General features: G+C 38.8%; 1 protein-coding gene across 1 annotated transcript in view; it reads right to left on the bottom strand.

Annotated features, from left to right (window-relative positions):
• BARX2 (BARX homeobox 2) overlaps positions 1 to 24,072 on the bottom strand; it is a 94,744-nt gene extending 70,672 nt beyond the window's left edge. The window contains exon 1 of the mRNA XM_001373346.4: positions 23,389 to 24,072. Coding sequence (XP_001373383.1) covers positions 23,389 to 23,575 — 187 coding nt within the window. The 5' untranslated portion in view covers positions 23,576 to 24,072. The remainder of the gene's footprint in view (positions 1 to 23,388) is intronic.
• Between the last annotated feature and the right edge of the window lie 569 nt (positions 24,073 to 24,641).

Here is a 24,641-nt window from a genome sequence, read left to right as displayed (position 1 = left end):
TTGCCTCAGTTCCTCATCGATAAAATGAGCTGGAGAAGGAAATTGCAAACTACTGCAATATCTGTGCCAAGAAAATCCTAAATGGGGTCACAAAGGGTTGGACATGACTGAAACAACTGAACAACAATAATAATGTCTCCACCTCATCTCAATTTCTGATTGTACTCATACTGGCTGGGTTGGCAGATAAGCGAAAGAAAACTGCACAGTACTGAGATATGACATTTATGACAACATCTGCTGAGTGTGGAAGAATCAGGATCTTCTTCTATCCCTTTTTCACATTCTATCATGGCAAGTAGGGAGAGAAATGGAAGTTTAAATCAATTCCTAGAGATTACACCAGAGAATATATGAAGCGATATCTTTGAATGCATTTGTTCTTTATACAACTAAAAGTTATTCATTTTATATGTTGTCTCTCAAATTGTTGTAAGTTTTCTCTTCCTCTCCATCCTCCATCAACAAGATTGCAGGATTTCCTAATGGTCTATAAAATGTTCTTAACCTTTTGTTTTTGTTCTGGAATCCTTCTCGGATTCATAGTTTTAAATGCATAATAAGTGAATGCAAAATAAAATTTGCAGAATTTTACAAAGAAAATTAATTTTATTAAAATAGTTAGTACTAAAAGGACCAGGCATATCATTTGATGTAAAAATATTATAGTTTTACTTTAAGAGAAAGACTTTCATTCTACTATCGCTATTTTTTTTTAACCCTTACCTGCCATCTTGGAGTCATTACTGTGTATTGGCTCCAAGGCAGAAGAGTGATAAGGGCTAGGCAATGGGGGTCAAGTGACTTGCCCAGGGTCACAGAGCTGGGAAGTGCCAGATTTGAACCAGATTTGAACCTAGGACCTCCCGTCTCTAGGTCTAGCTCTCAATCCACTGAGCTACCCACCCAGCTGCCCCCATCTCTATTTTTTTTTTTAACTTACAATTTTTTCAAAATGCGCTTTGTCAACTAATGAGGTACTTAGTCTTTCAAGGTACTTCTGAAATTCCATTCCTTCTAGTGTTTAAAAAAAAGCAAGTTCATGAACCCATATTAAGAATCTAAGGTCTATAGGATCATAGATTTAGAGCTATAAAGAACCTTAGAAATCCTCTAGTTTAATGGGCTCCACTGATTGTTAAATATGTATTACATTCCTGGGAACCCAGCTTCCTAATAAAGAGAGATTTGGGGACCTGCAGAGATCCTCATCAATCTTTGCTGAATGACTAGTTAACAAGGGTTGGAGAGACAAGGAATGCTGCAGGTTTCGAAAGTCACATATGGACACATGTCCCACTAGCAGAATGTTTCCTTACAACAAAGAAAGATTGCATCCACCTCTACAAGCCTGCATGGGCTGATCTAGGGCAATGTGATTGCACAACTCTCTTATTTCTAGGGGTGGGCAAACCAGTTAGGGTAAAGCAAGGAGCACCTCAAGCCATCATCCAGACTCCAAATTGAAAAATGGCATTCATTTGGAGCCTTCCCCCTTTATATTAGTTGTCCACCCCACCCTTCCTCTGGGGAAGGAAGAAGGAAAGTCGCAACATCAAAAGGGACAACCCTTTCCCCAAAAGGCATGTCAATAATTGAGTTCTCCATATTTTTGCAACCCCTTGACTCTAAAAAATTCATATGGCTTCTAGAAAGGACTTTGATTCAGAAAAAAGGAACATGAACCTGCTCTTGCTTTGAGAGTCCCTGAAAATTCCTCATGGACTCCCACGATCAGGAGTTTTAGGTGTGTCACAAGATGACAACCAAACCCTGGACTATAATGGAGCAAGCCTGTGTGTCCTAGAATGAAATATCTTGTGGTTTAGAGTCATGCTATATTTCGCAATTGAGTAGCCCTGCTTCCACCAAACCAGTTGCTTACAAAAACATGGTAATAGGCAAGTAGAATACACTTTGGACCACATAGCTGCCCTCCCATTCATACTTTGCATTTATTTCATGCTTTTATATTTTAAAACCATTAAATTAACATTCATTAATCAATCAACCTTTCCCAACATCCAGAGATAAATCAATGCTAGAAACCCCTGGTAGATCCCAAAAAAGGTAAAATGACTTAATCAAGGTCATAGAGTGAGTCAGTGGAGGGTCCACTAGGAAAGGAAGACAGTAACTTCTGCTAACCTTTATCCTTTTCTCCACCATCCCATCCCCATATTATCTCCATTGATCAAGTCCATCCAATATGTACCATACAAAGATTATCTGAGCAGCATATAAAAGACAATTACTGCCTCATTGCTATTATTATGTTATTGTACTATAATCATAATGATCCTTTGTGAAGCTGCCTGATGAAATTCTTAATGCATCAATAATATATAAGGTAATTAAGCTGCATGCATTCTAAGCAAAGCCATTGCCTAACCAGACATCATTGGTGGCTGTCACTTACCAGGAATGCCTGTGATAATAAGCACGTACTCACAGGACAGATATCTAAAAAGAAATAGCCCATTCTCATGTTTTTCAGAACTCTTCTGTTCTGCTAATAGGGAATAAAAGTGCTGACACCCAAAGTTCTCTGTCTCTTGCTAACCTATATATTGTCTTTTCCTCCCAAACTCCTCATGTAACTTGCTCATTCGCCCTTTCCCCTCTCATCATATATGTATCAGCCTTCATTTATCTCTCAAGTATCCTTGGTTGGAGGTTGAATTCCTGAGTGAGCTTAAAAGGGAACCATATCTTTTTTTCATTTTTCTTGTCCCACCACTCCTCTAATTCAGATTTTCTGACTCCCAGAGCCACAGACAATCAAGTTGAGGTCTTCGACTCCAGCTCTGGTAAAGAATACTTTTTGCTGGCAGTTTTGACACTTCTACTCTTCCTTCCTTGACTACTATCTATACACTTCTCACTTCTTGCTGAAAAGGCTTAATTAGACAAGAACAATGTAAAGGAATACTTCAATCTAGCAGCCCTTTTTATAGCAGCAAAGACTTGGACCAAAAGAATAAATCCAGCAATCGTGGCACTGCCTAACAAACTGGTACATGAATGTAACTGAAATATGCCTAGGATGTAGGAAATGACTAATTCAAAAGATTCTGATAATCTTTTAGGAAAGCATATGAAATTATGCAGAGCTAAGTAAGCAATACATTAATTTATATGCTGACCAAAATAATTTAAAGGAAAACATTCAAAGGCTCAAAACATGCCTATTAGTGACTTCAGGGGATTAATGGTGCCACATGACTTCTACCTTCCATCAGCAAGGTAGTGGATGATGGGAAAAGAATAAGGCACGCATTTTCAGACATCATCAATGTACTGGTTTGTTTTGTTTAATTGTACCTATTTGTTTTAAGAGACTGTCCTTAGGTAGCAAAGGAAGAGTCACTGGAAAGTGACAAAACTACTAAAAAAAACAAAAAAAAAACTCCAGCACATCAAAACATTTTAAAAAAGAGAGAGATCACCATAGGAATAACTATGAAGTCTTATTACACATTAGTAAGCAATGTGAACAGATGAGAATCAGAATTTTTCAGCTATCCTTTCTTGCTGAGCATGTAAGCTATTCCTTGCACATCTGAAGGGCAAGAAAATCTCCGCCTTATGGGGCAAACTTACAAATAGTATATTTAACTAACTCCTTCAGATATCAGTATTTAATTGGATATAACTGTAAAATCCGTGAAAGATCTGGGTTCAGGCAATCGTTTCCTCACATCCCATCATCCATCATTATCCTTTTAAATAGAGTTATCCATCAGACCTGCCACCTGCTTATTATAGGTGTCCCAAGATGTGCAATTTTAAAGCTTATTAAATGGGGTTTCTTTCATAACTCTCTTCCTCCACAGAACAAGGTCTTGGAAAAGGATTAAGCCCCATAGTACACTGCAGCCTTTTCTTCTGTTACCTATTTCCACATTGCCTGATTCTGAAAGAGAGCTATCAATTGAATTTTCTTCTTTCCTCTCAATGATCAAAAAAAAAAAAAGAAAAATTCTCATCCTGGCTTCCAATCCCATCTTCCTCTACTCCATTCCAGCCAAATCTCCTATCATCCAACTCCATTGCTTCTAAGAAATAGATATTGAAGCACTGGGCAATGTATTAGGAAACATTATGGGATGGGGTTGGAAGAGTAAGGGGTAGCAATCAGGCCAAAATCAAACTTGCAAGCATAAAATTAAAAATGACATTTAATGATGAAATAATATTGAATCCTTTGGGTCATTCACTTAAGAGTTTATTAAACACCATCATCCATATTATAGCATCATGTCATTACCCAAATTGGTAATACTCTTGGGTGAAGAGTAGAGAAATCACCATCTTATAGTCAGAAAATATGGGTCCCAGTCCTAGCTCTACCACTAATTAGATGTACAAAGTTTGACATGTCACTTAAACCAATCTAGGACTCAATTCCCTCATTTGTAAAACAGAATTATAATTCTTCAAAGGACTTTGCAAACTGAAAAGTACTCTGTCAATGTGAGTTATTAGGACTACAAGTATGAGTGTTCTAGAATTTATATGGTGCTCCATAACTTGCCTGACTGATTTCTTTCACTAAATAGATTAATAATAATTATTATATTAATAAATATTATTATAACAATAACTCACACTTAAAGGTTTATAAAGCACTTTCACTACAGTAAAACAGTGTAGTAGTTAGATAGGCAGTGTAGACAGTGTTATTTTCTCCATTTTATGGATAGAGAAACTGAAGTTGTAAAAAATTAAATAACATTATGGGTGATGTGGCCACTAAAGTCTGAGGTGCAATTTGAACTCAGGTGTCCTTTATCCAATTCCATAACATTTTCCATTATATGCTTGAGGCATAGAATCTCAAGACTGGAAGGGACCTTAGAGGTCCTCTAATCCAAAGCCTACATAAAGTATGAATGTCATTTATACCACACCTGAAAAACATTCATCTAGACACTATTTGTGTATCAACAATGACAACAGGTTCAATTTTTTTCCAGGTGGCAACATTCTACCTTTGGAGAACTCTAATTGTTAGGAAGTTCTTTCATTGAGATGAAATCTACTCCTTATAATTTCCATCTATTGGTCTTAAGTTTTGCCCCTTTGAACCAGGCAGAATTGGTCTGATCAGTCTTCCAAAAGGCAACCTTCTAAATATTTAAGACAGAAACAATATGCAACCCAAGTCTTTAATTCCTTCAACTAAGAATCCTACAGAATGATTGTTATTATTCTAGTCAAGTGGTTCTGAATAATCTTCAATTTGTAGATATCTTTAAAATGTTGTACCCAAAACTGGGCAGAATGCTCCAGGTGAACTATATTAATACCTCTCTCACTCTGGATGCTATATTTCTATTAAGCAAAAGTATGAAGTATTGTGGAGACATAGCCTAAGCCTCAGATTTCAGTGCAGAGGAACTGAAATATAGCTAGTGTTGGGTCATCAAACATTTGGGCTCACCTCATAAAGACTCATTTAGACAAAGATAGCCAGACAAAGACCTTTGGAGCAACATTCATCCTCTTGCATATACAACACATTTTCTCTTTCTTTCTATACACAAAGAAGAAAATTTTGATTCCCAAGATGCTTCTGGAATCATTTGGACCACCAAAGCAAGAGCGGGGGTAGGGGAGGAGAAGAGTGGGCTCAGTTCAGATGGCACATTTCACATCTCCTAAAACCAGTTCCCTTATCTTTAAAAAAAGAGTTCAAAAGAATGCCAAACTGAGTAAATAAAAAACCACTAATGGTCCCAGAGAAGTGATAATGAAACTTACCTCCCTCTCCTTAGCACAGGAAAAGGGGACTACTAGGGAAGAATGTTGTATATACTCTTAGACATAGTCACCACATTTGGTCATATATACACATACATACACATGCAAATTATATATACACACATATGTTGCATGTGTGTATAAAGTTGTTGTTCATCCTTCATTTTCAAATGAGGCATCATGGAATGATCTCTTGATCCTTGCATAAATTGGTTTTAAGAAAGGCAGATTCGTGCAAATCAGCAGCCCCACTCTCATTTCCAGTCATCAAAGTCCAACAGCAAGACCCAAAGTCGTGATGACTGTTAATAGCCTGGGATTCAGAGGATGACCTCAGCATCTTCAATGTATGACCAAGCTAGAAGTGTTCCATACTGCCAGCTTCAGCTGCATTCATGGCCTTTGTCAGCATCCACCCATTCCTCCAGGGGATGTCTTCACATGCCTGGGGTAGACATGCCCCTAACTCATCAACAGATTTGAGGTCTATTGGTTACTCTCAATCTGGTTTGGCCAGTCTGCTAAGATGGTTTTACCAGAGTATGGCTATTGTACATGCTGTACTATTATATATAAATGTTCATCCAAGAAACTTTAGCATGCCAAACACACCAAATATGATGACTTGTGTCGAAAAGCCTATACAACACTCTTCCTTAGTAGGCCTCCTCTAGAACTATTAGTGGTTTTATATTTACTCAGTTTGGCATTCTTTTCAACTCCTTTTGAAGCATGCCCATTCCCACTCCTCTTCTCCTGCCCTTTGTTTGGACTTTAGAATGATTCCACTTCTTTCTCCAAAGATCTCAATGCCCAGTTCTCTCCATTCAGGTCCCTAAAATAAAAGCTTGCTGTGTTTCTAAGAGGACTCCTCATGGTCAAAGGTAAATATCTGTGCAGCTAAAACAAGATTATATTCCTTCCTTATAACATACTCCAGTCCCCTAAGCAGGAAGTCCAAAGTGACTTCCAAGACAGGAAAGAAAAGTCAAAGCCTACACTATTACCATGATTTTCAGGGCAAAAAATTTAATCCACTGATTAATAAGATCATTTCTTTTGGCTCCTGGAAAAAGTTTTAGTAATAAGAAAATTTTAGCAAAATAAAGGGGAAAGTAAAGAATAATGATAGAAATTAAATGGCATCCTAGTAGTATTCTAGGATAAAAGTTCAATCAGGAATATGAGATAGATTTTGTTCCTTTCTTTAAAAACAAAAATAAAGGGGGAAGCTGGGTAGCTCAGTGGATTGAGAGTCAGCTCAGAGATAGGAGACCCTGGGTTCAAATCTGACCTCAGACACTTCCTAGCTCTGTGACCTTGGGCAAGTCACTTAACCCCCCTTGCCTAGCCCTTACCACTCTTCTGCCTTGGAACCAATACACAGTATTGATTCTAAGATGGAAGGTAAGGGTTTAAAAAAATGTTTTTAAATAAACCAACCTAGATGTGAAAGTTGTTGATTTTTAAAAAGTGGAAAGTTTGCAGAATGTTAGTGCAGCTGAAGACTATGGGGGCATACTAATCCATCCTCTTTACTACGTGACTCTTTCTCCCTGCTTCTCCCAGGAACATAATAATGAATTACCTCCTCTGTGTGACTTTATTGCTTATTTTGTGAGGTCATTTACAAAAAGGACAGAACCTAGATCTAAAACCTTTGTGGAATATAGCTCCATCTTTCTCAAAGGGAAAATGTTGAAATTTTAACCAAACCACCTGAAAAGATCAAACTCCCGCATCCATTTCACATGTTGAAGAAATCAGTATCACCTGTTTTCAGAACCTACTTTTTCTTCAGGGTTCCCAGTTACAGATTTGTAAATAATATGAAATGGAATGTAATACAGAGACAATAAAGAGACAAGTGATTGCATCTGCACGTGCAACAGAAGCAGATGAAGCTGAAAGCTAGCATAGATCTTGGTGCCCCCCCCCCCCTGCCCCAGACAAATCCATAGTTCTGTTCTGCAAGTTCCTGATACTCAGAAGTACAGTGTTGCACTAAATCATACCCATCAGTCTTTTTGGTCATGGCAAATTTGATTTTAGTTTTAGAGAGCCCGATATTAATTATAATTGTCTGGAGCTCTCTGTTATTTTTGAGGGGGCAACTTGGTCATCATCATGACCAAACACAAGTGTTGTCTGTGGGCCAGGCACTGGATTAAGTGCTAAGCACTGGGGATACAAAAGTTAAAAAAAAAAAACAACCAACAACCTTGGGTCCCTGCCCTCAAGAAGTTCATATTCTAAGGGTGGAGACATTCAAATAACTAAAAAAGAAAAATACACAGAGTGTAAGTGGGAGGTGATATCAGAGAAAAGACACTAGTAATGAAAGGGATGAAGAAAAGTGGCAGAAGGTGAGATTTTGCTGATTTTTCAAAAAAGCAGTAAAGCCAGGAGGCAGAAGTGAGATGTTCTAGGTTTGAGGGAAAACCAATAGAAAGGCACTGATTTTGATGTAATGGATCTCTGCTCTTTCTTACCTGGTTAACCTAGCTCAAGTAATTTAACTTATCTGAGTCTCAGTTTCTTTTCAAACCTGTAAAATAAGGGAGGTGGAAAAGATAGTCTTTATGAACACTGTTTGTTTTAGTAAAACTAAGAAATAAAATAATTCATATTAGTATACAGTAGAACCTTGCTTTATGCAACCAATATGTTCCAACACCCTTCAAGTAAGCTAAAAACCATGCATTATACCATTATTTGATAAGTATTTCTTATACAAACATCCCTAGGCACTTTACAACTTTTTTGGTTAGGCTTATCAGAGTTACACCAATAGTTATACCAGAGCTACTTTGGGGCAAGTATTAATAATTAAATAGAGCTAGTGAAACAAAGAGAAGCATTGCTCTGATGGGAACATGACTTGATACAAGCAAGAACCCAGGTCAAAAACTCTTTCAGGACCAAATGTTTGATGCAAAACAATGTAACAATCCACACTAACAATTCTCAGAACAAAAATAAGCACTATTGGGCCACCTGCTGCTAGACTTTCCCCTGCTTGGGAAGAGTGTAGATTTAGGACATTAATTACAATTTTTTATTTCATGTATATTTCTGATTTTTTTTCTGATTGCCAATCCTGCATACCCTGAATGAACTCAAGTATACTGAATCCACATAAAATGAGGTGCTATTGTATTTCTTTAAGGTTAGCAAAACACTTTTCTCATAACAGTATCATGAGGTAGGTTGTGCAACTGTTATACACATTTAAAAGATAAGGGAAATGGGCTCTGCAAAAGTGATTTGTCTGTAGTTACACTATTATAAAGTATCAGAGATGGGATCAAATCCAGTTCTGACTTCAAGCCTAAGGTTCTATGTACTTCTGAAGACAGTTCTGTAATCAACCAACACTTATTAAGCATTTACTATCTACCAAACACTATACTAGCTGCTGGGGATACAAATACAAAGAATGGAATATCTGAAATCCCAATGACCTTAAATTCTAGTGGGGGGGAGGGTAACAAGTACAGATATCCCTTCCATCTTGAGGCTTTCCCCATTGAAGTTTCACTATATCTCTGGTCAGCATAAGAAATTAAATAGGAATTTTGGGAGAATGTTTTGCAGAAGCCATGGATGATATGCAAAGGCCAGAGGATGACACAGAAAAAGTTTTAAAACTCATAAATGCATAAAATATATAGTATTATATAATATCAACATATTTTATATTTAATACAATAAATATATACAATTTCTTTTCATGTAAATACTTCATAAGAGGGAAAGAAAAACCCAGAGTTCTCTGGGACAAAGAGAGGGTTAAAAAATGTTACTGTATTTTCCAGATATCTGGGGGGAAGGGGAAAAGAGGGCCAACTCCCATGATATCGAAGGAATAAGATAACAAATGTATTGATTCTTTTCACATAAAGAAATGAGAACAAATGAATCAGGATACTATTATCAGACATGATGGCTCAATATTTTTTTCTTCTCAAAAGAAAATGATTTTGTGAACATTTCAGTGACATTTAATTCATTTTAATTTGTACAAAACCTTCACCTAGAAAATGCAGTCCTCTACAAAACCAATATTTAACTTTTACCAAAAATATTTAAACCTATATTGTCAGAACAGTTAGGTAGCTGAGAGGATAGACAGCCAGGTCTAGAGACAAGAAGTCCTGAGTTCAAATCTAACCTCAGATACTTTCTAGCTATATATCCCTAGACAAATCACTTAACCCCAATTGCATAACCCTTAAAAGCTCTTCTGCCTTAGAACCAATACTTATATTGATTGATACTAAGACAGAAGATAAGATTTTTTTTAATCACCTATAGTGCCAATTTGATTTGTAAGACCCCTTCCAGCTGTAACATATATGATTTATTTTCTTTGAAAAAGAAAAAAAAATTATTTGGGCCACATCATCAATCAAGTGAAACCACTATAGAGTAGTGGAACTCATCCATTGCTAGTTACCTTCAGTTCTCCAAGCACTAGAAAAGGTTATTTATTACAACCAACAACTACCCTGCTCTATGCATTGTTCAAGAAGTAAACGCAAGGAATAACATGTATAGCTGGAGTTTGTACTTTTATCTCAAAATATTAAAAGACTGGGAAGGAAACCTTTACCATGTTGGGTAGATCCTCCATGGAAGATTTATGAAAAGACAAGGAAAAGAATCACACAGGACAGGACAATATGGATGGATTTCAATTCATACTGGTAAAACCAGAACACAAATCCTACAGATCAGGATTCCACCAAAGGAATGAACTTAGCCACTGACTCAAAGAACCAATTCATCTTTTCTCTCACTAATAATTGCTGATCTTCATCTTAACTTTATACTTGTTTTTAAGTTAATTATCAAATCAACATTAAACAGAGGAGAAACACATAACTTTGTAGTTTTATATGTCAATGTAATCATTAATTAAAATTTTAGCTGATTCAATTTTTTCTTTAAATCCTTACCCCCCCCCCATTCAATTCTTAATCAAAATCCTCTCTCAAACAAAAACAAACTTTTTAAAAAATTAATACCTAGCAGGGGCAGCTGGGTGGCTCAGTGGATTCAGAGTCAGGCCCAGAGATAGGAGGTCCTGAATTCAAATCTGGCCTCAGACACTTCTTAGTGGTGTGACCCTGGGCAAGTCACTTAACCCCCATTGCCTGGACCTTACCCCTCTTCTGCCTTGGAACCAATACACAGTATTGATTCTAAGATGGAAGGCAAGGGGCCAAAGACAAGGCTAGGATATGGCAATATTTTGTCAAATACTTGCTAAAACATGAAGCAATCAAAGAGTGCATTTACCTTCACTGAATTTTTACATGATCAGAAAGAGATGAAGTCCTCAAGTGGCAGGATTACTATGTATTTTGATGGAAAGACTAGCTGGCTAGAAAATAATCCTATTCTAGGTTTTCAATTCAAAGATGGCATTAATTCACACACTATAACTCATCAGTTAGGAGATAACCAACACAGAGATGAGCAAAGATCATTTACTGAATTGGCAGAGTAAGGGAGCCAAGATTTTACTGAGGTCAATGAGAAAACATATTTCTATGTACTGTATGTGTGTGTATATTCCCCAAATTGTAAGTGAACAAAAGAATATATGTTGACAGATTTTTACTGAAGGGCCAAGAAGTGGTTTTCTGCAGGACCAAGAAAAACCATTAACTCATCCATAAAATGAAGATATTCATTGACACCTGGAGTCTCTCAGTATTTAGATTTTACCTCAGTTCTCTAATGAAGTACTGAAATACCTTAAATTGAGGCTCTAAAAAGAGTCTCTGATCTGATCAAAGTCATAGATTTGTTTCAAGAAGAGACTTTTACTATTTTTCCTCAGAACATGACTCAATTTATCTGCTTGATAAGTTGGGGGATGTAAGGTGCTATTAACATTTCTTAAATGTCAATGCTTCCCTATCAAGGACTATGATACAGGAAAAAGACTCCATCTCTGGGGCTGTGGTTCTCAAACTTTTTGAACTCACAATCCCTTATACGCTTAAAAGTTATTGAGAACCAAGCAAGGCTTAGAAAGAGTCACAAAATGTAAAATAAATAATTTTGACTACATCAAATTAAAAAGGTTTTGTACAAACAAAACCAATGCAACCGAATTAGAAGGGAAGCAACAAATTGGGAAACAATCTTCATAACAAAAACCTCTGACAAAGGTCTAATTACTCAAATTTATAAAGAGCTAAACCAGTTGTACAAAAAAATCAAGCCATTCTCCAATTGAAAAATGGGCAACGGACATGAATAGGTAATTCTCAGTTAAAGAAATCAAAACTATTAATAAACACATGAAAAGGTGTTCTAAATCTCTTATAATCAGAGAGATGCAAATCAAAACAACTCTGAGGTATCACCTCACACTTAGCAGATTGGCCAACATGACAGCAAAGGAAAGTAATGAATGCTGGAGGGGATGTGGCAAAGTAGGGACATTAATTCATTGCTGGTAGAGTTGTGAATTGATCCAACCATTCTGGAGGGCAATTTGGAACTATGCCCAAAGGGCAATAAAAGACTGTCTGCCCTTTGATCCAGTTATAGCACTGCTGGGTTTGTACCCCCAAAGAGATAATAAGGAAAAAGACTTGTACAAGAATATTCATAGCTGCACTCTTTGTGGTGGACAAAAATTGGAAAATGAGGGGATGCCCTTCAATTGGGAAATGTGGAACAAATTGTGGTATATGATGGTGATGGAATACTATTGTGCTAAAAGGAATAATAAAGTAGAGGAATTCCATGAAGACTGAACAACCCCCAGGAAGTGATGCAGAGTGAGAGGAACAGAACCAGGAGAACGTTGTACCCAGAGACTGATACATTGTGGTACAATCAAACGTAATGGACTTCTCCATTAATGGCTTTACATCGTCCCTGAACAATCTGCAGGGATCTATGAGGAAAAAAAAAAAACTATCCTCAAGCAGAGGACAAATTGAGGGAGTAAAAACAAGGAGGAAAAGCAACTTCTTGACTACAGAGGTTGAGGGGACATGATGGAGGAGAGACTCTAAATCAGCACCCTAATGCAAATACCAACAACAAGGAAATGGGTTCCGAGCAAGGACACATGTGATACCCAGAGAAATCCCATGTCGGCTAGGGGAGGGGTGGCAGGGGGAGGGGGGGAGGAAAAGAAAATGATCTTTGTTTCCAATGAATAATGTATGAAAATGACCAAATAAAATAATGTTTTAAAAACTAAAAACTAAAAAAAAGTTATTGAGGACTCCCTAAAGAGCTTTTGTTTTTGTGGTTTCTATCTAACATCATCTACCACATTAGAAACTTAAAAGTTTTACTTTTATGATAAAAATAATTTTGACTTTATGGACCCTTTGAACAGGTGTGAAGGACCTTCAGATAATACTTAGACATCCATTGGTCAGGGCTATTTCCCCAAGATGAGAGAGAAAGAAACAAAATTAGAATTTTCTGTCTTGTGAGGTGAAGCTTTGTAAAGCCAATCTTATAAGATGGTGTCTAATAAGTTAGGTTTCTAAATCAGACTATAAGTTGTCCACCTTTTTTTGGTTATTTTCTCTATACTAGGCATATTAGACAACAGTCATAAAGTGAAATGGTCACAGGGATTGTAGGGAGCAAGGTAGGGATGGTGAATTGACATTAGCAATCAGACTTCCAATAGGTATTTCCTGAGATGGAAACACTCCTGTGACCTCATGGCATTACAAAGGCACAAGAGTGTTCCAGTGTTTTCCCACTGGTCATAAATGACCTGTGAATGATGAAAATAAAGTAAGAAGAGAAAGGAGCTAAACCAAGCAGCCGAGATTCTTTTTAATATGCTATAATGACCAAAAGTTCCCCTAATCCGGGCTGCAATCAATTTAGAGATACAATGGGAGAACCTTTTTTTTTTACTAACAGCATCTTTTCTCCCAAACCCTCCATATATTGCCAACAAGAACACCCTATCCTACTCCCACCCTCCCCCCAAAAAATATACGCACATGAGCTACTGGTTTGTGAACACACAAAATAAACCCAGAGTAGAATCAAAAATAATGCTTACAGGGCAACAGGGCACGACACAGCACTACAGCTCCCTGTCTCACCAGCCACAGTTTGGGGAAGGGTTCATGGTAAAACCTTCTGTGCTTAGGTTCCAAACATTTTAAAACTTGTGTTCAGAGGCTCAGGTTGGCTTTGGTTCAAGCCACATCTTGACCTTTCCATGTAAGAAGGCTGTGTTCATCTTTATGAACCCTACCACTGAAGTCAGGAAGCATATATAGCTGTCCCTTTGCACCAGTCAAACAGCAATGTCACCAGGTGCAATTTCTGATTGGCAAGGCCCCACTTCAAATGTACTTGTACATCTCTAATGCTCAAAATTAACCCCCTTATCCAATTTCAATCAGCACAAAAGAAGCTAGAGACTTTCCAAAGTGATTACAGAGTTGGGCCTTCTGTCATCTCTGCCTCTTTTACAACAACAATCATTTAAGATTCAATCCCAGCCCAAATGTAATTAGTCCAGTTCCTGATATCTATCTAGGTGTGTTGCTTTCTTCCTTAAATGTGTGCCAAGTTTCCATTTTCATGAAGTTAAATTATGATATAAAAAGGCCTTAATGATGATTAATTAGGCTCTATAATGAAAAATTAATTATGTTTTTATTTAGAGCATTTTACAAGACTTTCATCACACACACACCCCTAAATGTTATTAGGCAGTTGTAAAAATAAAACCCTGTGGGTTTGCTGTGGTTGGTACTTTTAATATAATAGCCAGTAAGTTTGGAACCAGAGGGTTAATATTAACTCATTGAACTACTTGCTGAATGCTACCAGAAACTGTAACCAGGTTCCCCTGCTATACAAATTCTGATTTCTTTCCTGGCATTCCATACTGAGAAGAAAGGACCCATTAAAACCTCTCCGAGAACTGGAATTGAGTCAGATCCCAAGCAGGGTTGAAAACTGGCGGTGATTCTTTTAAAAGTCTCCAAACTGGCTGCCCCCATAGTCCTCTCTCAATCCACATGATTTTGCTTCCAGGAGAAATTGGTCACTCCACCAGCATAATTTAGGGGCACTCTGTGTGCTCTCTGGCTTTGTCCACTAATCCTCTGCTGAATAAAACTGCCTTCTCCAGCTCTGATGCCCAGGGAGTTTAGGTAACTCAGGGGAACTGTGTCTCAGGGACCCTACTGTGAAATGAATCCACTCTAAAATGCAGCAGTGGCAACAGTCCACTCTACACCAAAACCCAGCCTAATGTAGAGTTGTGTGTGAAGACCTAGAACCTGTTTAATTTCTTCCAAACACCATTGGCCAGCTCTGTTCTTCTCATCCAGCCCCACAGAGTTCCACCCACTGATGCACACAGCAGAAGCAGCAGCCCACCTGTGGTGAGCATTTGTTATGGCTGGTGAACCAAATGGGGACAAGAGAAATTATAAGCAGTCTCTTGTGCTTGTTAAAACGTGAGGAATTTGACAAAGGGAGCCTCTGGCCTTTGCTATTGGGTTCCTTCACTTCCACCTTCAATTTCAAGGGAAGCAATGGGCCCTTTGCTCTTGGAAGTTCCTAACTGAAGTTTTATCCTATTCCAGAAGAGTGAAGGGTGTTAGGCACTGGACAGAGCCCACTCTTAAAGAGCCTGCAATGTTTCTGTGTAAAACAAAAAGAAGTTTCCTTTCCTGTGTCTATGCCTTTCATGTTTGCATCTGAAGGCATTTCTGAAGCTGAGACTCTGGCTGCTCCAGAGCCACTCTGAAGTAGCATTGGCTCTCAGGCTGAATTTCAGAGGCTTCCTCAGTTTGAAAGAAAATTTGTTCTTTTTTGCTGATATCTTTCAAGTTAATTTCTCTGGACAGATACTATTTTCACTAATTCCTTCAATTAACCCAAGACTTTTTGTTGAGTCTCTGTCCAGATAGGAAGAGGGAAAAGAGGGTGATTTGTCAGACCTAGCAAATATTTTTAACTCTGTGTCTGAAATTCAATCACCAGGGGAGAGGTACAAACGTCAAGGACATTCACCCATTCAGGGGCATTACATACAATTTCACACTAATGAGGTTAACATGATTACTTGGTGGGTGACATACCCCAGAGATAGAGTTTGAAGTGCTTATGCCACATAGTACATACTAGGTATTAAATTATCAGTGTCTTCTTGTCCTAGTTCTTTTTGTAGACCCTAGAGACTACCACAGAAGAGTTTACAGTGATTCCAGTAGAATATAGACTTGTAGAGGTTCTCACTGCTTCCCTAGCTAATCTACCTATAAGCTAAAGAGACATAGAAGGGATTTGGGATAAAGTGGCAAACTATGCCAACATGAGTGCTGGCAAATAGGACATGTACTAGAATAAACTTTTCATTGAACCAAGTGACTTTCGGGCTTCTAGATATTTAGAGAGTAGTTTCAAGCTTGTAAACTGAAATATTTCCCGCTTAACCTTGGGAGCTGGGGATGGGAATCAGAACTGAGAAAGACAGACAATCAATAAAACTCAGTTGAACTGAAACAAAAGAGACTATGAAAAAATCCTTTAGAGTCACTCAAGCAGAGGGATTCCACAGATGAGGTAACAGAAAGGTTTCCTGTGCTATAGGCTCTTCTTCAATAGTCCTAACTCAGGGGCAACTAGGTAGAACAGTGAATAGAGTGCCAAGCCTGGAGACAGACTTGGGTTCAAATCTGACCTCAGATACTTCCTAGATGTGTGATGCTGAGTAAGTCACTTAAATCGCAATTGCCTAGCCCTTGCTACTCCTGTCTTAGAACTGATATTGTCAGAAAGTAAGAGTTTAAAAAACTAGTCCTGACTCTTTTTGTGATTTGTTCCTTGGCCTTGGAGGACCTGGACCAGACACATATCTTCTCTATCCCTGTGTTTCTTTACCCTTGGATGGCAACTGGAACAGCAATCATGAGTAATTACGATAAAAGCCTATTTGCCCCTGGCCAAAATACAACTGCTCGTTGATAATGATCATTTTCCAATCCCCGTTTTACATTTCTCCATTAACATTCCAGTGGCCATTTCTCAAGTTCCCAGGCAATGGAAGGGGTTTGGTGCCTGGTTATCCAAAAGAAGCTGTGGTTTCAGGAAAATCTAGAGCTAACATGTTGAGAGCGTAACAGGTCCCTTCCCTCTCAAAGATGATACCCACTCCTGCATCTCATTTCATTTTACATTCCAGGTGGGGCATATTCTTTTAGACAGAAATACACACGAGAACCAAACTAAGGAATGTACTCTTTCCTCATGCTTATTCCTGTTGGATCCACAGGAGGATAAAATGTTCTCACTACCATGACATGAAATAACCCTTCCTCAAATCCTCCACTAAATTGGTTGGCTGGCTCTCCCCAGGGTGTAACTTAGTTTGGCTTATTATACTCCCATCTACCTGCCATTACCCCTGAGTTTTGAGTATAACTCAGTTGGCTCTATCTTTCTGATTCCTTGACCCTTAGCAAACAAATAAGAGGAGATAATTCACTATAACCACCAACCACCACAATGCCACCACAATAATACCTCCTATTTGTATTATATTTTGAGGTTTGCGAAGCTCCGTACATAAACCATTTCACTGCATCTTCAAAACAACCCTGAGAGAAGCCACATAACAGACTCAGTGGCAATAAAGCCAGACAGACTTGGGGACAAGAAGATACGGGTTTGACTCTTGCCTCTGCTGTACAGTAGCTGTGACCATCCCTTAATCTCTTAGTGCCTCCAGCAACTTTCTAAAACTTTAAGTTAGAAATTAGTTGTGGATCTGCATTAGCATTGGGTGTTTCCCCAATAGGATTTCTCCACAAAGATAAATGACAGACTTGCTCCCACCCTCCCACCTTGCCTCCCCACCAGAAAAAAGCACTACCTTGGTACCTTAAGAAATAGTTTTCTGTCTGAGACAGTTGGAAGAAATGATCTTTAACCTCCCTTCTGCCCCAAAATTCATATTTGGCTAAACTCTCCCAGATGTTTAGGTACTAACCTAGTTGTTGAAAGTGGGGCAGAGTGGGGAGGAGGTGGGAGCATAATAAACTTTGTCACTTTAGATGGAATACTTAAAAAATAGCCTTATGAAGGATTGAGAACACATCTGAATTCCCAATCTTACAAGTGGATTGAGAATCCAAAGTTGATTTATAAGTAGGTTGTTTGAAACCAGGAAGGAATTTTCCTGGATCAAGTGTTACATATGGGGTAAGGTTTCCCCTAGGCCAGCCCACAAAGGCCTGTATGACCCATGGAGTGCCTGGGATATAATGCTGCAACACGAAGGAGAGTAAGTAGTCCTAAGCACCAGAGATAGCAATGTTTTAGGGGAGAGATATAGTTAAAATTCCAATTTGGGGTATTCTGGGAGCACATTCCCCAACCCACCACCATACCACCTCCTCATACACTGCAAACTTCCCCCCGTTTTACTCCCCCGCAAAAGCTGATCAGTGGAAAGAGAATTTGCCCAGTTCCAAGTCACTCATCGTGGCTTCTGTGGTATGGGAGTGCCAACAATACAAGGGGCTACAGCAGCTGAGATTTTTCAGTCCAGGAAGGCTATTTCTCACTGCCCTACCCCATTTCCTTTTGAGGAAGCCAGTCAGGATTCAAGTTCTTTTTCCTTTCCATTGCCCAGACCTAGAACTTGCAATGAAGGTTTCCCTGGCCCATAACAAAAGAGAAATACAGCCTTATTGTCACTGACTTCAGAACTTCTGTGACTTCTCTGAATGCTCTGTTAAATCTCTGAAACAAGCACAAGGCCCTTTTGAGTTTCTCTAAAGGTTTTCACTGCTAACAACAGAAGAAGTAGGGTGAAAAGGCTATATCATCATTGTCTCCCAAGTGATGAATCTTTGAACACACAGGGAAATAAAATAAATAATACTTATCTACCATTAAAAGAATCACCCAGACTCAACCCAGGAACAAGGGAGTTAGGGGTCAGGGTGGGGAATGAGGGCCAGGGATGCCAAGAGTGCTGACAACCAGATCTAGCCAAGATCCTAACTAAAGCTTTAGAGACGAGGAGATGTAGACTTCCTTAGTATCACTTGGGAGGAGGTCAATTTATGTGAATAAATAAGTAATTTGCACTATAAACTTATTTTTCAGTCCTTTGTTTTCCAGGTGTGTCCAATTTTTTGTGACCCCATTTGGTATTTTCTTGGCACGATATTGAAGTGGTTTGCTGAATCCTTCTCCAGCTTATTTTGTAGATTAGGAAACTAAGGCAAACAGGGCTAAATGACTTTCCCAGAATCACACAGCTAGTGTCTAAGGTCAGATTTTAATTCAGGAAAATGAGTTTTTCTGACTCTAGGCCTAGCATTCTATCCACTACACCATGCCACCATCCCTAACATCTCTAGGGGTCAGTTTCTCAACTGTAAAATGGATCTAAGAATACTGATAGTACCTATCTCACTGGATTGTTGCATGATTAACATGAGATAATATAGTTAAAATACTACATAAGTGTAATTATGGATGATTCCAACTAGAGAGGTATTTCAATAAATATAATATTCAATAGATCACAATTATAGTGCAATGAAATTGTATTTCATTCAATTAAAAGAGTATATTAATCACCCACCAAGTGTCAAGGCATCATAATTGTACTACTTGTTGAGGAAGCAAAGATAGATATAACAAAAAATATATTTTTTTTTTATCTTAAGGAGCTTACTATTAAATACTAGGGTGTCTGACAGCAAGGTTGGGATATAAAAGTAACTGATATAAAATTGAATGTGATAAATTCAAGGGAAAAGTCCAGAAACAGTCTGCTGATGATATCTCATGATCAAAGAAGAAAACAAATTGAATACCTATGTATTTTACCTATTACCTATGAGGTGTTTTGCACATCTTAAAATGGTAGACAAGTTTATAATATGATAATAATTTTATTACACTTATATGAAATTTGAGAAAAATGAGATCAATTGAAGGAGGGAGTGTGTTTCAGAAAAGGTCTTGAAAAGAAAATAAATGCTTAATCGAAGAGGGAAACGTCCTATTTGAGGAGGAGAGCAAGAAGAAACCCCTTTGCAGGCCTCTGGAACTTAGTGAACAAAGGTTAGGAAAGAGAACAGGTTTAGAATGGAAGACAGTCCTAAATGGTACAATTTCCTCTAACTGCTCTACTACCATTAACCAAAAAAAAGTCAACAAGTTCCCTACATTTAAGCAGCGTTTGACATCATAAATTCCAATTTGCTTTGTGGTTTCCTGTCACTTGTCAATATTGTAATCTTCATGAGCAGTCCTGAATGCTGCATTCAAAATTGAAATCGATGAGAAAACACCAACTCAAATGTTCTATCACAGTTCAAATAGTCCCACTCTACCAGCCACCAGAATAATGAATATGGCAAAAGAAAATGCACCAATTTAAAAAAGTGTCTGTTTGATCTGTCCCTTCTGGGGTGACCCAGGTTTGGAGGGAGAAATAATCCCATTCGAAAATGTCAGTGTTCTGCTTTTCTTGAGTTTAACTTAATCAATTTAAGGCTTTCCTACTTCAAACTTGAGAGCAGTTTTCTAGAGAAGTTAAAGGGATGAACATTTCTGAATTCCAAGAATTTAGGAGACCACATCTGCAACTAAAAGGAACTGTTTAAGGACCATTTTAAAGAACCTAAGAAATTCAGTTCAGTGATTAACTGATTGATGAGCATATTTTCATTTCTTAGTTTACATGAATAGCATCCCTTCTGTCTATGGATATGTGGCACCACAACTTGATGATGAAACTCGAAATTACTAGACTGAGTCGAAATTACTAGACTGGCTTGATTGACTAAAGGGAGCTTCCTAATTACAATAGCTCTTTCAGCTCCATTCCAACTGATCTACTGCAGTAAGTTTTAAAAATTGCCTCCAGAAAGAAATATGTTTTATCTTAAGTTTCCTTATTTCAGCTACCAGCCTATGTGGCTGCTATGGTTCTTCAATTTTTATTTGGACAAGCAATAAGGTTGTCCGTCTGAGCTCCTTTGTGCATTGGTTCCACCAAAAGTGTGAAATATCTTTATCTACAAAATATTCCAGGAAAACAAAATCATTTTTTCAGTGCGGCTGTCAGTTCTTTATCGTGGCCTCTTTCAATCAAAGGGGATTACACTCATTCCGCCTAAGATTTGTGATGCACATCCTAACTGCTAACGGCAACAAAAATGCTTTGAAAATGTGGTATTTACAAAACTATTGAGCAGTCATTAGTTGGATTCCCATGATCTAATGCAGGGAAGGCTTTAACTGTAATTGTAAACCCACTGAGGGCTTAGGATCTGAAAGTGTGGACCACTGTAGTCAGTTGTTATAAATTTAATTCCCTTGGCAGACCCCAGTTTCCATCAAACAAATCTCTTTTAAGAGAAGTCACAACCCTTAACCAAGAACAACTTAATGCCCCAGAGGACTGAAATGATGGAATAAGACAGTGACTGTGGGCAACTTTAATCCCCTCTCCTAAGTAAAGTTACTATACTAATGAAAACATAGGATAAAGCAAAATGTGAGTCAGATACACTTAAAATGCATTGCAAATACTCACAGAATGACACAGTAGTCATTTTATTTCCCCTAAGGAATATCCCAGACAAGTTTCAATAAGAGATGGAATTTCCTAGCCCTGAAAAACTGATGATCACAGTTTTCTGAAGCTATTTATCGCCATAGTGGCAGGGGTACATAGTGCATCTGGGCTATTCTATAATCTTGCCAATTTTTGTGCTCGTAAATTATTAGAAACAATTTAACTCTAGAACCTTCATAAGCCAAGAGAGGGGAAAAAAAAAGAAGAAATTGAGGAGCAAGTCAAAATAAGCAAAATCCCCAGAAAAGTTTCTTAGTCCAATTGAGCATGGGGGCTTATCAACTCTCCAGGAAGGTCCCCTTCTACATATTCTACATACATACTATATACTAAAACATGCTTATCCTGATATACTCTAAAGTAGTTATTGAAACTTTCCCCCCTCTATTTTCTTCCAAATGAGTTTGTATTGGTATAATAAATGCCAATCGTATTCAAAACTGTACTTAACATAAAATTCATCTGATCAAAGAGCTTAACTTAAATAGGAGCCTCTTCTCAGGTTTTTTTCTGGACCCTTATTTATCACCTTCCTCAATAACTTTCTAATTTTTCCAATTAGGAAGAAACGAAGACATCTGAGTTAATCTCTCAAGTCTAATAAATGTAACTCATCCAATGTCAATCTCTAGTGATAGATATACAGTTGATACATTTTAGTGGATAACTGGAGTTAGATGTAATTTGTTTTCTTATTTTAATATACTACCAGCTACTTATGATTCCATTGATGGGGGACAGGCCCAACATCCATTTTATGGATTTGTTGCATGCTGATATGATTCTGTAGTAGTCATGTTATATCTGAACTCATGTAATATACTGTTTTCTGACAGGTTCAATGCTTTTTATTAGATATTTCATTGATCATCCCATTGAGCTAACAACTGATTTGCCATAAATATAAAGAGGTAAGCAGGGGGCCTGAAAAATCAGAGTTGCGAGTCAAATGCATTGAATAATACTCCACTCTTCACTTTTCCTGTGTAAACAATGTAATTCACAATGTAGCATATTTTGATTGACTCAAAAGAACATCTAAATGCCTTCTTGTGTTTGGAGGATTGTTGGGATTTTTATCTCTTGCTTATAAGCGACAAAAATGGCATTATCAACAAGGTATGTTCTATTCCATTTTCTACTTGATACCTGTATTTAGCGATAGCATGGATTGCAAGCACACCAAGACATTTTGTGCCAAGGCAATATTATTTATTAGAAATTCAGTTAGTCCTGGTTTCTTTAAATCTCTTTGAAGTTAAACTACATAAATTTGCATGTGTGTGTATATGTATATACATATGCATATATATATATTATATATATAAAGTCCACCTCACAGTCTTAATTGTTGGGGGAAAAGGAAATCACATATGAACTTTTTAAAAACGGCTTGTCATGGGAAAAACAAATCCAAACACACTCAGAGACTTTTCCACAATCAGCTAACTAATTTAGGCAATTCTCCACAACAAAATCATTCTGAAACTAGTTCGGCGGACTCAGGATTTGGTGGATACACAAGCTCAGGGATCAATTTGACAGGGTCCTAAGATTAAAAGCAAAGTGCTAGGCAAATTATATGAAAATGAGAATAAATTCAAATTCTAATCAGTGAGGAGGCACAGGGACTAAGATGTGATGTTAGGAGCTGAATTTACTTTGAGAAGCCGTCTTCAGTCTTCAGTCTTCAGTCTGAACCCCCACGGAGCGTGAGGAAGTCACAGTTCCCTTCTGCTTCATGTCCGGTGTAGTGAAAGGGACCTATTCTATTCCCTGGTAAGTAACATATTGGAATTATTTCCAACCAGTTTTATTACTGGGTTTATTTCCTAGTCCGTTCAAGTCCTACACTCAAATTTACCAAGATAGGAGAGTTAGACCCCTTGCAGGGGAAGAGTAGAGACTCTCCTCCGATCCCTCTCAGTCCAACTCTGCTAGAGAAAGCATATATGATTGACAAAAGGAAAGATCCTAGGGGGTCTTACCAGTACAGGAATGCAGAGGTTTGGGTCGGACGATGAGTGAAGGGCACACAGAATAGAGGGAAAGTTTCTCAAAGTAATCGCAGGTCTCCTTGGAGAGGATCTCGTCGATCATGAAAGTCTTGTAGCGCCTCCTGGCTGCTTTGAGCTGGCCGGGAGAGCTCAGCCTCAACTCGGCGTGGCAATGCATGGTGAGCCCCGGTCGAGCGAGCGGCCAGCCGGCCGAAGCACCGCTCCCCAAAGCGCCAAGCGGTACCGCGAGTGCGGCGGGAGCGTCTTCCGGGCGCGAGGGGCGGGGGCTGTGGGGCCAAATCCCCCCTCCTTCGGGAGGCCCGAAGGGGACAGACAGCGCACCGCTGCGCTCGGGCTCCGTGCGCGCCGCGGGGAACAGTGCAGCGCCCGCGCGCTATCCCTCTCTCCTATACACACCGTCCGATAAGCATCTTCTCGGGAGCCTTTTTGGGACAGCGCAGCTGTCAATCACTGCGCGCTTCCTGCATTGCTTGGCCCCGCTGCATTGTGTCGCTGCGCGGAGCAGCAGCGTGGGGAGGGCCAGCCAACAAACGCGAGCTAACAAACGCGAGCTAATTACCCCCCACCTATCTCTGGGACTGTGCGTCCCTGAGCCACTCACTGTCTCTCTCCGCCCTCCCTTTCTCTCCTCCCTTCTCTGCCTTTCTCAATTTTTCTTCCTCTCCTAGTGTTTCTCTATTTTAAGATATTCAATTTTTTTTCCTCTTCTCCTCCCCCTCCTGGGAGAAACTCCAGAGGGGTGTGTGGGTGTGTGCGTGCGTGCGTGTGTATTTGTATGTGTGTCCGTACTTATGTCCGCCCGCTTCAGTAGCCTTAAGGGGAATACCTTTAAGAAAAACTCCAGGAAGCAAGTCTATGCCCCAACTCCAACACTGCACTTCTGAACACTTCGCCCCTATCTACGGAAGACCATTTTTACTACTCCAATAACAACCAGCCCCAAAGGCGAGCGGCCAGGGATATCTTTGTTTTTACTAGTCACTAAAAGGAATCCTCGTATCCCTTTGAGATTCCGGGAGTTTTTTTTTTTTTGTTGTTGGGAGGGGGAAACCGGTAACCAAGAGCTAAGCTTAGAGATTGCGAAATTTGTATTTTACGAAGTCGCTATTTAGAACTCTCAAGGTGAGTGGTTTGGATAGTCAGTCCGCTCTTGGTGCGACGGGAGGAGTTTCCCAAAGAACTGTTCAACTTTTCCTCTCCCTCTTCCCCTGTCACCACCCTGC

Source organism: Monodelphis domestica, chromosome 4, assembly GCF_027887165.1.
Source record: "Monodelphis domestica isolate mMonDom1 chromosome 4, mMonDom1.pri, whole genome shotgun sequence".
In the NCBI taxonomy this organism is placed as follows: Eukaryota; Metazoa; Chordata; class Mammalia; order Didelphimorphia; family Didelphidae; genus Monodelphis; species Monodelphis domestica.
Note: the sequence above shows the minus strand (reverse complement) of the source record. Positions and strands in the feature narration are given on the sequence as shown.